We start from the raw sequence: 13,089 nt of genomic DNA on the forward strand, positions 1-13,089 counted from the left end.
TATAACAAAGTGGAAGTGATTGGGAATGACAGCAACTCAGCCACGAAGTGGTAGGCCACGTAAAATGACAGAGTATGCTGAGGCGCATAGTGCGCAGAGGTCGCCAACTTTCTGCAGAGTCAATCGCTACAGACCTCCAAAGTTCATGTGGCCTTCAAGTGCAATGCAAAGCGTCGGATGCAGTGGTGTAAAGCACGCCGCCACTGGACTCTAGAGCAGTGGAGACGCGTTCTCTGGAGTGACGAATCACACTTCTCCATCTGGCAATCTGATGGACGAGTCTGGGTTTGGCGGTTTGCCAGGAGAACGGTACTTGTCTGACTGCATTGTGCCAACTGTGAAATTTGGTGGAGGGGGGATTATGGTGTGGGGTTGTTTTTCAGGAGCTGGGCTTCGGCCCCTTAGTTCCAGTGAAAGAAACTCTGAATGCTTCAGCATACCAAGAGATCTTGGACAATTTCATGCTCCCAACTTTGTGGGAACAGTTTGGGGATGGCCCCTTCCTGTTCTAACATGACTGCGCACCAGTGCACAAAGCAAAGTCCATAAAGACATGGATGAGCGAGTTTGGTGTGGAAGAACTTGACTGGCCTGCACAGAGTCCTGACCTCAACCCGATAGAGCACCTTTGGGATGAATTAGAGCGAAGACTGCGAGCCAGGCCTTCTCGTCCAACATCAGTGTCTGACCTCACAAATGCGCTTCTGGAAGAATGGTCAAAAATTCCCATAAACACACTCCTAAACCTTGTGGAAAGCCTTCCCAGAAGAGTTGAAGCTGTTACAGCTGCAAAGGGTGGGCCGACGTCATATTAAACCCTATGGATTAAGAATGGGATGTCACTTAAGTTCATATGCGTCTAAAGGCAGATGAGCGAATACTTTTGGCAATGTAGTGTATCTCAAACTATAGTAAAAGACTGACATGGGAGAACAAATCATTTATATAATGCTGCGGCAGTCTCCATGAGTGACTGCATAGAAAACACATGGAACAAAAGCATTACATTTGTTCAGACTCTAAGAACAGCACAGAAAAGCTCAGCACAGACTATTTAACAGATATAACTACGAACAAAAAAGCAGAATATGCAGTTCTGCTCGTGTGTATTTGCTTTACTTATGTGTCTAAAACTAAACAGTATCTTTAAATGATTTAATGTCACTAACCAGTTCCCTATCTGTCACTCACTCAACGTTGTGTCGATGTAGTGACACTAGGGGTCACTCTTGGGAGCCCGAGACACCACGGCTTCTCCCTCCTCTGCACTGGTGCATTGCAGAGAATGCCCCTGGGCACTTCGGCAGAAATAAGAGTATATTTCTCTAAAAGAGTATATTTCTCTAAAAGAGCGGCACACACGGAACGTCTTTTTAAAGACGCGTCTTTTTAAAGATGCCTTTCCTTTGTGTGTTATTCCTGGTTGCGCTCGTTATCTCTCGCCTTCTGAAGGTCACGATCACTGTCTTTTGTGTCTGGGCACTGCTCACGCAGAGACAGCGTTCGTGGATGGGTCATGTACTCATTGTGAGGACATGTCCATGGCAACGATGCGGTCGCGGCTTGCCTTCGTAAGAAAGCAAGCCACCCCAGAGGCTCCCCGCCTCGGTCCTTTTACCCACGGGTATGAGGCCAGCGCAGCTAGCACTGGGGGCGATTTGGGGACCCCAATGGGACCACCTCCGCCGGGTATCCCCCCGTGGACCTCCCATTCCCCAGCACGCTCGTCTGCCCCGATCGAGCTTCCGGCTCATCTCACGGCAAGTTCGACCTCTTATTCGAAGCCATGAAAGTGATGAGCTCACAAGCGCAGCAACGGAGAGAGGGCTCGTCCACTCGGACGTGGAAGCCTCAGCTGGGCTCCTCCCTTCGGGGACGATTGCCCAGTCACAGGCTGACGAGAAGATGACGACATGCTTTCCCAGGCAGCCGCGAGTGTCGGCTAGAGTGGAACCCTCCGCTCTTCCCTGAACCCTCACGGCTCGATGATTGGTTCCTGGGCTCGTGGCACCACTCAAAGCCACACCCCGCCCCGCCCCGTTCCTTTCTTCCTGGAAGTGCATGAAGAGCTGACAAGGTCATGGGAGGCATTTTTTACTGCCCGGTCCCTATCTTTTCAGCTTCCCTGCCCTCACTACCCTCGATGGTGGGGCGGCCAAGGGCTATTCGGCAATCCCCCGGTGGATAAAGGCACTCGCGGTGCACCTATGCCCACAGAGCACCGCCACCTGCCGCGGGTGCCCAAAGCCCCCATCCAAGGCCTGTGGGCTTACGTCGTCTCTGACGGCCAAGGCCTATGGTGCCGTTGGACAAGCCGCCTCCGCCCTGCACACCATGGCTCTCCTGCAAGTCCGCCAAGGTTCTAAAGGAACTACACAAGGGTAGTTCCACCCCGGGATTGATGCAGGAACTGCGCTCGGTGAGCGACGAAGGTCACGGCGTGGTCTCTCGGGCAGACAGTGTCCACATTAGTGGTCCAGGAGCGCCACATTTGGCTCAACCTGGTCGAGATAGGTGAGGTCAACAGGACACGGTTCCTTGCTGCTCCCATCTCCCAGGCTGGCCTATTTGGCGACACCGTCAAGGACTTTCCCCAGCAGTTCTCGACGATGGAGCAGCAGACGGAGGCTATCTGGTATATCCTGCCCCGGTGCGGCTCAAGATCCCGCGCCCCGTCTACTTGTCGCCAAGGGCGTCCCCCTGCGGTGACTGCACCGGCTCCGCCACAGCCTGCCCCTTCGGCCCGGCCCCGGTGTAGAGCGAATGGTTCAATGGCATCCTCTCCACTAAGGTGCAGGGAGAGGGTGTCTCCATCCTCCAGGCGGAGGTTGCCACCCTTCTAGCGAAGGGAGCAATAGCCCGTAGCCGAGTTGCGCAAGGGCTTTTACAGCAAGCGCTCCCTTCGGAGGAGGAAAATCCGGTCTTGTCGTTGCTATGTCCAGTTCATGCCCTGCAAATCTATCTGGACCGCACGCAGAGCTTTAGACGCTCGGAGCAGCTCTTTGTCTGTTTTGGAGGACAGTAGAAGGGGAAGCTGTCTCCAAGCAAAGGCTAGCCCATTGGATTGTGGATGCCATTTCTCTTGCATACTAATCTTAGGACTTGCCATACCTCTTGGGAGTCTGGGCACAATCCACTAGAGATGTTGCGTCCTCCTGGGCACTGGCAAGGGGGACCTCTCTAGCAGACATATACAGAGCTGCGGGTTGGGCTACACCCAGTACCTTTGCAAGGTTTTATAACCTACGTATAGACCTGGTTTCGACTCGAGTGTCACGCAGTAACAGCAGGTAGACCGGGCGGCCAGTTGGGTGTACCGCTTGCATTGTGCCTTTCCCCTTTTTCAAAGGTGATAATGTGCACCTTTTTGTCCACAACAGTTCCCCGTATCCGGTGAACCCCAGATGCCTCTTTAATTCTTAAGCATTGTTCGGTGACGAACTCGGTGGAGGAGTAACGACACCAGGCCCATTACTCGTGGTATGCCCCTTTTCAGGTGAGCCCGTGTGCTCGGGCTCAGTGCTCCATGCATGGTGATTCCCCCTTGGTAATCCTGTATATGTTTCCACTATTCGGTTTCCCCTTAGGTGAACCCTGTGTTTCCCCTCGCCAGATCTTTCTCTGCCTCGGCCACTGTGGCTGTGTACCCTCACTGTAGATAGGGTCCTCCAGTGGTATCATTCCATATGTGAACTTCCCCATTGGTAAGTCCATGTGAGGTATTCTCCACATGTTATTCTCCCTCTGGTAGGATGTGGTCTCCGTAGTGCTCTCCTTCCTGGAGAGGGAAGAGCACTTCCCAGCGCAATTCTAGAAAGTGCTCGGTGGGAAATTGCTTAACAGCAAATCAGGAAAGGCACCGCCGGTAGCCTACATGGGTAAGTGCGTCCTCCCCCATTAATGGGACTAGGCAGACGCCTTACCTAAGTCGCTGGAAGGTCACGACGTGTTTGAGCGCTCGCTGCGAGGCACGCAGCAGCTTGCCCGTGTCCACTCTTCCGTACCTCGTGACACATTCAGCACCTGCAGTGTTTCCTATAGGAACCCCTAGTGTCACTACATCGACACAACGTCGAGTGAGTGACAGACAGGGAACGTATTGGTTACTAACGTAACCTCTGTTCCCTGATGGAGGGAATGAGACATTGTATCCCTCCTGCTGCGGCACTGAACTCTCTATCGGCTCCTCATCATAAATCTGAATGAGTGGTGCACGCCATCTCCTTTTATACCTGTATGTCGGGGGGCGGAGAGTGGCATGCAAATTCCACTCGCCAATTCTCATTGGCCTTTCCTATTTTAAGCAAAGGTGACTGGGGCTCTCAAGATCAAACCCCTAGTGTCACTACATCAACACAACATCTCGTTCCCTCCATCAGGGAACAGAGGATACATCAGTAACCAAGATGTTTTGTCCTGTCCAAAAGATTACGGCCCAATAATGCTTATGAAAGATTTTTCGTTGTTTACCATTGCATATTTATATATTGTCTTACCTGACTGCCAATCATCTTTTCCAGTGAGCCAAGTACAGGAGTGTTTTGCATTAATGTGGCATAAATGTTTGGCCACTATAATGTCATTTAGATTTTCAGTGTCTTCTCACTGTCTGTGCCCTTATAGCATATTATATAGATGGATTATTAGATTATGCAGTGTTTGGTCCCCACTTTTCCTTTCACAGACAGAGCAGTATTTGGTAATAGACGTACAGTCTTACAACTGATCCAGCTCATGTTACACTTATCAGATAACTAAATTCATGATTGTGCAGTGAAACATTGTCAATAAGTGTAAATAAATACTCCTTAAGTACAACATGATTCAGCACATGTGGTTAACAAACAGCTGTCAGGTGAGATCTGTGTGTGATATTAATAATATGCTTAAACACACTTGTGAATGCTGTTTGAAAGTGAAAGTGGTTCCAACACTACACATTCCCTAATCTAACAAACCTGATTCAGTTGACTAGTAAATTACTTCCAAGACCTGAAAAGGATGTGTAAGATACTGTAGACATCCACAATGCAGTTTTGGGGTCCTTCCAGGAAAATGGTAAGTGAAACACTAAAAACATTGTGCATGAGCGTCCTCTATTGCCTCATAATGGTATTGTGTAATTTTCTCAGGCACGTGAAACTAACTGATCACAGTTCGTGTGAATTAAATTGAACACAATTTGAATTTTTAAATTGTGCAAACACTTGATTTCTTTGGAGGACTGTATATGTGTGTGCACATCAAAATCATATAAATCGGTTTATTTTCAGCTGTGAATGATTTGATTTTTAACGTGCATCTCTCATTAATTAATTTTGACCTCAAATTGCATGCAATCTAATGGAAATAAAAATAAAACCTAAAAATAACCACTACAGAACATTCTGTATAGGTGCTATTTAGGTTGTTACAAAAAAAAAAAAAAAAAAAAAAAAGAAAACTCCCTGCAAAATTCTCCTGGGAAGGTTAGATTTTGGTTTTATATATATATATAAAAGAACCTACAGAGAACATTACTAGAACATTATTTGGTTCCCAAAAAAATAGCCGAATGGAAACCATATGCTAACGTTAGGGGAACGTTTTGTGATTGCTGAGGTGTGTGTTTCATCATTGCTCTTTGTATTGCTCATATATATTGTAAGTCACCATAGATAAGGGTGTCTGCTATTAAATAAATAAACAATAATAATAATAATCATGTATTATTATTATTTGCTATTAGTCTATGGCTCTAGAATTTATAGCCACCAATGAGATAAATCATCTCTGCCTTCTTATGGCTATTTAGTGTAAAGGTGATTTGGGTAATTAATTGCAGTGACTTGTTTTGACTTTAGTAGGCGTCTGATTTAATGAGGCCAAGCCAGACTGTTACTTCCCACATTAGTTTAATAATTAATTAATTTGTTAATTGATACAAGAAAGGGCGGTGGCTCGATTAGGGGAGGCTATATTGGCCTAATAGTTGAATATTAATTTATATAAATCTCATATCTTGGTTATTATGCTACTTGTAAATAATACAAATGAATGTGGTGGTTGGTTGAGTGAGTGGGGTGCAATCACTGATGCTGCCCACCTGGGGGTCACAACAGTTACTCTGCATAAGTGGCTTGCCAATGTTCAGAAAATCTGTCCAGTGACCCAATTATATATAACCACCCCAATACATTTGATTTTTTTTTAGGTATATCATTACAGACCTTTAAGAATGGTGAGAAACAATAAGGTATGATACAAAAAATGTCTTTATTTGTAAGAATAATTCAAATAAACATACCCACACTGATGGGGGAAAAGACAATGATACAGTCTGAGTTTATGTTAGCAGAAATAAAAGCTAGATTATTTGAATTTTCTTCCATTAATCGCCATATATAGTTATGAAATGTAAACAAAGCTTACATTAAAAGTATCCCAGAATAGAGGTCTGTAACCCGACCCGGACCCAACAGGACACGAGAACCCGGTGGGTTTTCGGGCTGGGTTCGGGTCAGTTTTTAAAGTAGGACTTCAGGTTCGGGTCGGGTTCAGGTTTGTAATGAATGAAAAAAGGGGCTTCCGTGCCTTGTTAAAACTGTGTATGTTTATTGTTTCAGTACTGTTATGAATGTTGCCTATATGCTTACATAAAATACAGCCTATTGCAACAGTACTTTCTAGAAGAAATTAGATAGTAAGCAATTTCGGGTTCAGGCTTAAAATCTGACGTTATTGTTCGGGAGGGTTAGGGTCGGGCCACATGGACTCGGGTACGGGTCAGGTTTCATTTTAAGGCCCGTGCAGACCTCTATCCAGAATACTCAAATATATATATATATTTTTTAGCTTCCTCGGATTGATTACATTCATAAGTCATGGACATTGCAATTAACAGCACAATATATTTGAATCCCCTTGATACAATATGTACTTTTATATGATTTCCTTTGAAAGCTTGATTTGTTAACTCACTCCATACACAGGGGTTGTTTTGCTTTGAACTTGTAAACCTGTTCTTACACTTTGGCTTCCTCGATTTTAAGCCTTACATTTTCATAAACCACACCCTTCCAGGTGCCGTTCTCAGTGAACATCTCAACCTGTCCATTGGCCTTGGTCTTCTTGATTGTAGCTGTGAAGGGAATCTCAGCATGATCATCCTTGTTGACCATCAGTTTCACTGTGATCTTGGTTTTGGGAGGAATTGTGATGGCAGTCTCCTCTGACATGGAGATGGTTTTCTCTTTTGAGGAGCTGGTGCCATACTGTCCTGAGTATGAGATGGTGACTTCGGCACTTAATAATAAAAAACCAAAAGACACAGTAGTGGACAGCCCCCAGGTGTGGGTCCAAGTCGTGGTCTCTGTGACTGTATCCATCCAGTTTAGTTTGAAGGTGTGTGATTGATTCACGCTGCTTTCATTAATGTAGCAATCGCTTTTCACCATAGATGGCTTGTCGCTCAGGTCTGGGATTTTGCCAAAATCTATATTGACAATTTCAAACATGGGGCTAATGATATCCCCGATACTCAGTGAAAATTCACAACATTCATCAACACCGTCTTTAACAGCTTCAATGTTCTGATTATCTCGAAAACATCTACTTAAGAACAGGCCATTGTCGGCTCTAAATATGACTTTGCCATTCCTGGTGAAGACACTGAACTCACAGCATTCATCAGGCTTAGCCTTGGCTGCCTCGATATGGTCGACTCCAGACCTGTGAATTCGACTGAGGTAAACACCCCTCTGGTCTTTGAGCCGGACTTTCGAATCATCGACTTTCTCCACTATGAATTTGCACCAATAGTCTTTGGTGGTCTTGGCAGCTTCTATGTTATAAATATTTGATCTTCGATTAATACAGCTGAGGAACTGGCCATTGTCAGCCTGTAGAGCCACACCCTCTTCAGCACCAATATAAGCTTCCAGTGGACCAAAACCAGCAACTACCAGATTGTCAGACTGTTTCAGCAAATGTATGTAACAAGCAAATACAATGTAACAATTAAGAACAATATCATTTGAAAACTACTACTACTAATAATAATGTTTTTGTTTGTAATACTATAAAATTGTTGCGAGACAACTTTTCCAATCTAGAAATAAAATATTTGATGAACTTATGTCTGCATGTCTTACCATTTTCAGTCTTTATTTTCAAATCCCTTTTTGCTTAGACCTGCAGGAGACAAAATGGCTTTACTTACACAATACAATATGTATGAAACAATTACTGAGTCATACAGAGAAGAAGTATAGGTGAATGAAAAAAGATCAATAAAATTAAAATGATTAAAAAAAGACTTATAAACCAACCAAAATGTATACATACAGTACATAGGCTAAATTAGATAAATAATCGAAAATAATAAAATAAATATATTTTTATATATGAAAAAGATGTATTCTTTATAAGTCATGGGTAAGGAAAGTTCTCATTTTAGCATGTATGAAATTATATACAATTTGATTTGAGTGTCTCTTATTTTACAACTTCAAAAGTTGTAAAATAAACTTTATTTTATAAATAGCTCTTCCTGTCAAAATGGTTGTGTGGATAAATGAACAAGACCGGGCAACAGGAATTACTCAGGCCAGATTTTATTCTGCATGAATAGAGACAAATTAATCAAAATAAGCTCGAATCTGTGGCCTTCTCTCACAACTGGAACACCAGCCTGTCCGTGAAAAGCATTATTTTAGCCACAGAGCTTGGACACTCATGCTTAATGAACTCTCTCCAAAAATACATGCTCCATATCATTCACACAAACTTCATACATGTCTGAATAAGATTAAAGTGCATTTAAGAACAAAATTACATGTTTTATTACAATAAACAAAACCCATATCAAACTTTTTAGACGGAGCTTCAGCACAACTAACCTCTCTTCTGTCTCGCTTACGGCGAACTGAAGGAGAGCAACCGGAACCGGAACATAAGTCTTAAAGAGCCACGCGCCATTTTTAACAATACTGAAAAAGTACCATATAACCATAGAAACATGACATCTCAAATAAAAGAAATCAATATTAAAAGACTAAATTAAATGAAATATTAAAAGAATTTCCAGAATACAAAATAATTATATAAATATAACAAATGATAATAACAAAAAGAGAGATTTTGTGTGAAATTAATAAATAAATATAACACCTGTTACAGTTGCGCAACAGAGGACTAAAGAATCTCCAAGGAAAAAGGAAAGCAACTGCACAGGACCGGAAACAGCCTCCGGTTATAATCGTAATGATTTTAAAAACCAACCAATGAGTATTAACCCACTGTTAATGTATCTGATCATAGGTCCCTGAGAACAAGAAAACAATATCAGCATTTTAAAAGAAACACTTCTAAACTTAAATGTTAAGCAAGGGCAGTGACATTGTCTTCTATTGCGGCTTTCTTTACTGGTAATGATTTTTGTAAGCTGGTCCGGGATGGGTCTATACACACAAAATGAAACTGCTTGCAGTATAGTCTAAGAGAAATTCTAAGTTTAAGTGTCTTTCCCATTCTGAGGTACAACAAAAATACTTACTTGATCCATGAAATCTCTGGAACAAAGACATTACCCAAACAATTGACCAAAATAGATTGAATTGTGTTTATATTCTATCTAAAACCCATTTAAACTAAACTATATATGACTGTGGCTTTATGACGTATTCTACTACCACCATCACGTGTTTTTTTTATATATATGGAAACACAGCACCATATTCCAGTTGTCTACATAAATTACTTGGTGAACAAATTAGTAAAGCAAATGTTATGTCATTCTGTGGGTATATAGCATATAAATGTGCATTTGAATTAGTGTAGTTTAGTTGTTTCACCACAGCTGTGGCAAATGAAAAAACACTCATTATAATAAGTAGGAGAAATGTATACTTTTCATTAAATAGCAACAATATACATCTAACCAATGTTCAGGCTCAACACTCAATATATATAATGATTTACTGGAGAAAATAAGGTGTAAATAAATACATTTCAATTAATGTAGTTTTAATGTGCATAACCAATATTTGTGTTTGCTGACAACCTCTTAAGTAATCGAATATCAAAATCTGAAGCTAAAACCAATCTGTAACTTAATATGTTTAAGTTGAATATTAATTTACATAAATCTCATATCTTGGTTATTATGCTTCTTGTAAATAATACAAATGAATGTGGTGGTTGGTTGAGTGAGTGGGGTGCAATCACTGATGCTGCCCACCTGGGGGTCACAACAGTTACTCTGCATAAGTGGCTTGACAATGTTCAGAAAATCTGTCCAGTGACCCAATTATGTATCATATAACCACCCCAATACATTTGATTTTTTTTTTAGGTATATAATTATAGACCTTTAAGAATGGTGAGAAACAATAAGGTATGATACAAAAAATGTCTTTATTTGTAAGAATAATTCAAATAAACATACCCACACTGATGGGGGAAAAGACAATGATACAGTCTGAGTTTATGTTAGCAGAAATAAAAGCTAGATTATTTCAATTTTCTTCCATTAATCACAATATATAGTTATGAAATGTAAACAAAGCTTACATTAAAAGTATCCCAGAATAGAGGTCTGTAACCCGACCCGGACCCAGCAGGACACGAGAACCCGGTGGGTTTTCGGGCTGGGTTCGGGTCAGTTTTTAAAGTAGGACTTCAGGTTCGGGTCGGGTTCAGGTTTGTAATGAATGAAAAAAGGGGCTTCCGTGCCTTGTTAAAACTGTGTATGTTTATTGTTTCAGTACTGTTATGAATGTTGCCTATATGCTTACATAAAATACAGCCTATTGCAACAGTACTTACTAGAAGAAATTAGATAGTAAGCAATTTCGGGTTCAGGCTTAAAATCTGACGTTATTGTTCGGGAGGGTTAGGGTCGGGCCACATGGACTCGGGTACGGGTCAGGTTTCATTTTAAGGCCCGTGCAGACCTCTATCCAGAATACTCAAATATATATATATTTTTTAGCTTCCTCGGATTGATTACATTCATAAGTCATGGACATTGCAATTAACAGCACAATATATTTGAATCCCCTTGATACAATATGTACTTTTATATGATTTTCTTTGAAAGCTTGATTTGTTAACTCACTCCATACACAGGGGTTGTTTTGCTTTGAACTTGTAAACCTGTTCTTACACTTTGGCTTCCTCGATTTTAAGCCTTACATTTTCATAAACCACACCCTTCCAGATGCCGTTCTCAGTGAACATCTCAACCTGTCCATTGGCCTTGGTCTTCTTGATTGTAGCTGTGAAGGGAATCTCAGCATGATCATCCTTGTTGACCATCAGTTTCACTGTGATCTTGGTTTTGGGAGGAATTGTGATGGCAGTCTCCTCTGACATGGAGATGGTTTTCTCTTTTGAGGAGCTGGTGCCATACTGTCCTGAGTATGAGATGGTGACTTTGGCATTTAATAATGAACAACCAAAAGACACAGTAGTGGACAGCCCCCAGGTGTGGGTCCAAGTCGTGGTCTCTGTGACTGTGTCCTTCCATTTTAGTTTGAAGTTGTGGGATTGATTCACGCTGCTTTCATTAATGTATGATCCGCTTTTCACCATAGATGGCTTGTCGCTCAGGTCTGGGATTTTGCCAAAATCTATATTGACAATTTCAAACATGGGGCTAATGATATCCCCGATACTCAGTGAAAATTCACAACATTCATCAACACCGTCTTTAACAGCTTCAATGTTCTGATTATCTCGACTTAAGAACAGGCCGTTGTCAGCTCTAAATATGACTTTCCCGTTTCTGGTGAAGACACTGAACTCACAGCATTTATGAGGCTTATCCATGGCTGCCGAGATATTGGGAAATCGAACAAATGGTAAATCAATTCGACTGAGGTAAACACCCCTCTGGTTTTTGAGCCGGACTTTCGAATCATTGACTTTTTCCACTATGAATTTGCACGAAGAGTCTTTGGTGCTCTTGACAGCTTCTATGTTAAAAAAACCGGAGTGATTACAGCTGAGGAACCGGCCATTGTCAGCCTGTAGAGCCACACCCTCTTCAGCACCAATAAAAGCTTGCAGTGGACCAAAACCAGCAAATACAGGATTGTCAGACTGTTTCAGCAAATGTATGTAACAAGCAAATACAATGTAACAATTAAGAACAATATCATTTGAAAACTACTACTACTAATAATAATGTTTTTGTTTGTAATACTATAAAATTGTTGTGAGACAACTTTTCCAATCTAGAAATAAAATATTTGATGAACTTATGTCTGCATGTCTTACCATTTTCAGTCTTTATTTTCAAATCCCTTTTTGCTTAGACCTGCAGGAGACAAAATGGCTTTACTTACACAACACAATACATTACATTTCATAGACTGAATAAACAATCTCATAAATGATAAAGAGGTGAAAAATGAAGAGTCAGCTTGTTCTAAACGTTATATCTGATCAATAAAATCTTCTTACACTGTAAATATAAAAGTCTTATCAGTTGAAATAATATGTTTTTACAATACAGGTATTATCAATAAAACTAAGATTTAGTGCAACCTAAGCAGACACAATGATGCAATGAAGGATGAGCTCAGCCTTATTTACTCACTGAATAGAACAGCTCCTCCTTGAGTTGCCACCCGTCCCGTAAAATATGGGATCGTCCCGTATTTAAAGATGAAATGATGTGTCCCGTATTAAGCTGGTCAGATGGCGTCACGGTGAAATCGTTCCAGATCGCTAATTTAACATTGATGTTGGAAACGTTGCTTACTGTGGGAAAAGGGACCATCTGAAAAGTTACAACATTGTGTTAAAACGAGCTAATCCTGTGGAGGGTGTGGTAAGGGACCGTCTGACAAGTCCACACGTTGTTCTAAATATGTGGATTTTTCCCATAAATATTCAATAAGACGTACAAAATTACACAGATCGAAAAATGTATGAAACAATTACTGAGTCATACAGAGAAGAAGTATAGGTGAATGAAAAAAGATCAATAAAATTAAAATGATTAAAAAAAGACTTATAAACCAACCAAAATGTATACATAAATACGCTAAATTAGATAAATAATCGAAAATAATAAAATAAAATATATTTTTATATTTGAAA

At 41.4% G+C, this 13,089-nt stretch overlaps 1 protein-coding gene across 5 annotated transcripts; it reads right to left on the reverse strand.

The window, feature by feature from the left end:
• Window positions 1-6,242: 6,242 nt before the first annotated feature.
• LOC127417076 (uncharacterized) lies at window positions 6,243-12,724 on the reverse strand. 5 transcript variants are annotated; one of them, XM_051656798.1, is made up of 3 exons: window positions 12,584-12,724; window positions 12,262-12,301; window positions 6,243-7,955 (listed from the first exon to the last, which is right to left on the reverse strand). In XM_051656798.1, exons 2-3 carry the CDS (start codon window positions 12,262-12,264, stop codon window positions 7,005-7,007), a joined length of 954 nt encoding a protein of 317 aa, XP_051512758.1. In that variant the 5' UTR covers window positions 12,265-12,301; window positions 12,584-12,724; the 3' UTR covers window positions 6,243-7,004. The 5 variants fall into 5 exon arrangements, with proteins under 5 accessions (XP_051512758.1, XP_051512757.1, XP_051512756.1 ...); XM_051656797.1 differs by lacking the exon at window positions 12,262-12,301 and adding an exon at window positions 8,133-8,172 and having other exon boundaries at window positions 12,584-12,721; XM_051656796.1 differs by lacking the exons at window positions 12,262-12,301; window positions 12,584-12,724 and adding exons at window positions 8,133-8,172; window positions 12,448-12,516.
• Window positions 12,725-13,089: the final 365 nt, after the last annotated feature.

Source organism: Myxocyprinus asiaticus, chromosome 26, assembly GCF_019703515.2.
Source record: "Myxocyprinus asiaticus isolate MX2 ecotype Aquarium Trade chromosome 26, UBuf_Myxa_2, whole genome shotgun sequence".
Lineage (NCBI taxonomy): Eukaryota > Metazoa > Chordata > Actinopteri > Cypriniformes > Catostomidae > Myxocyprinus > Myxocyprinus asiaticus.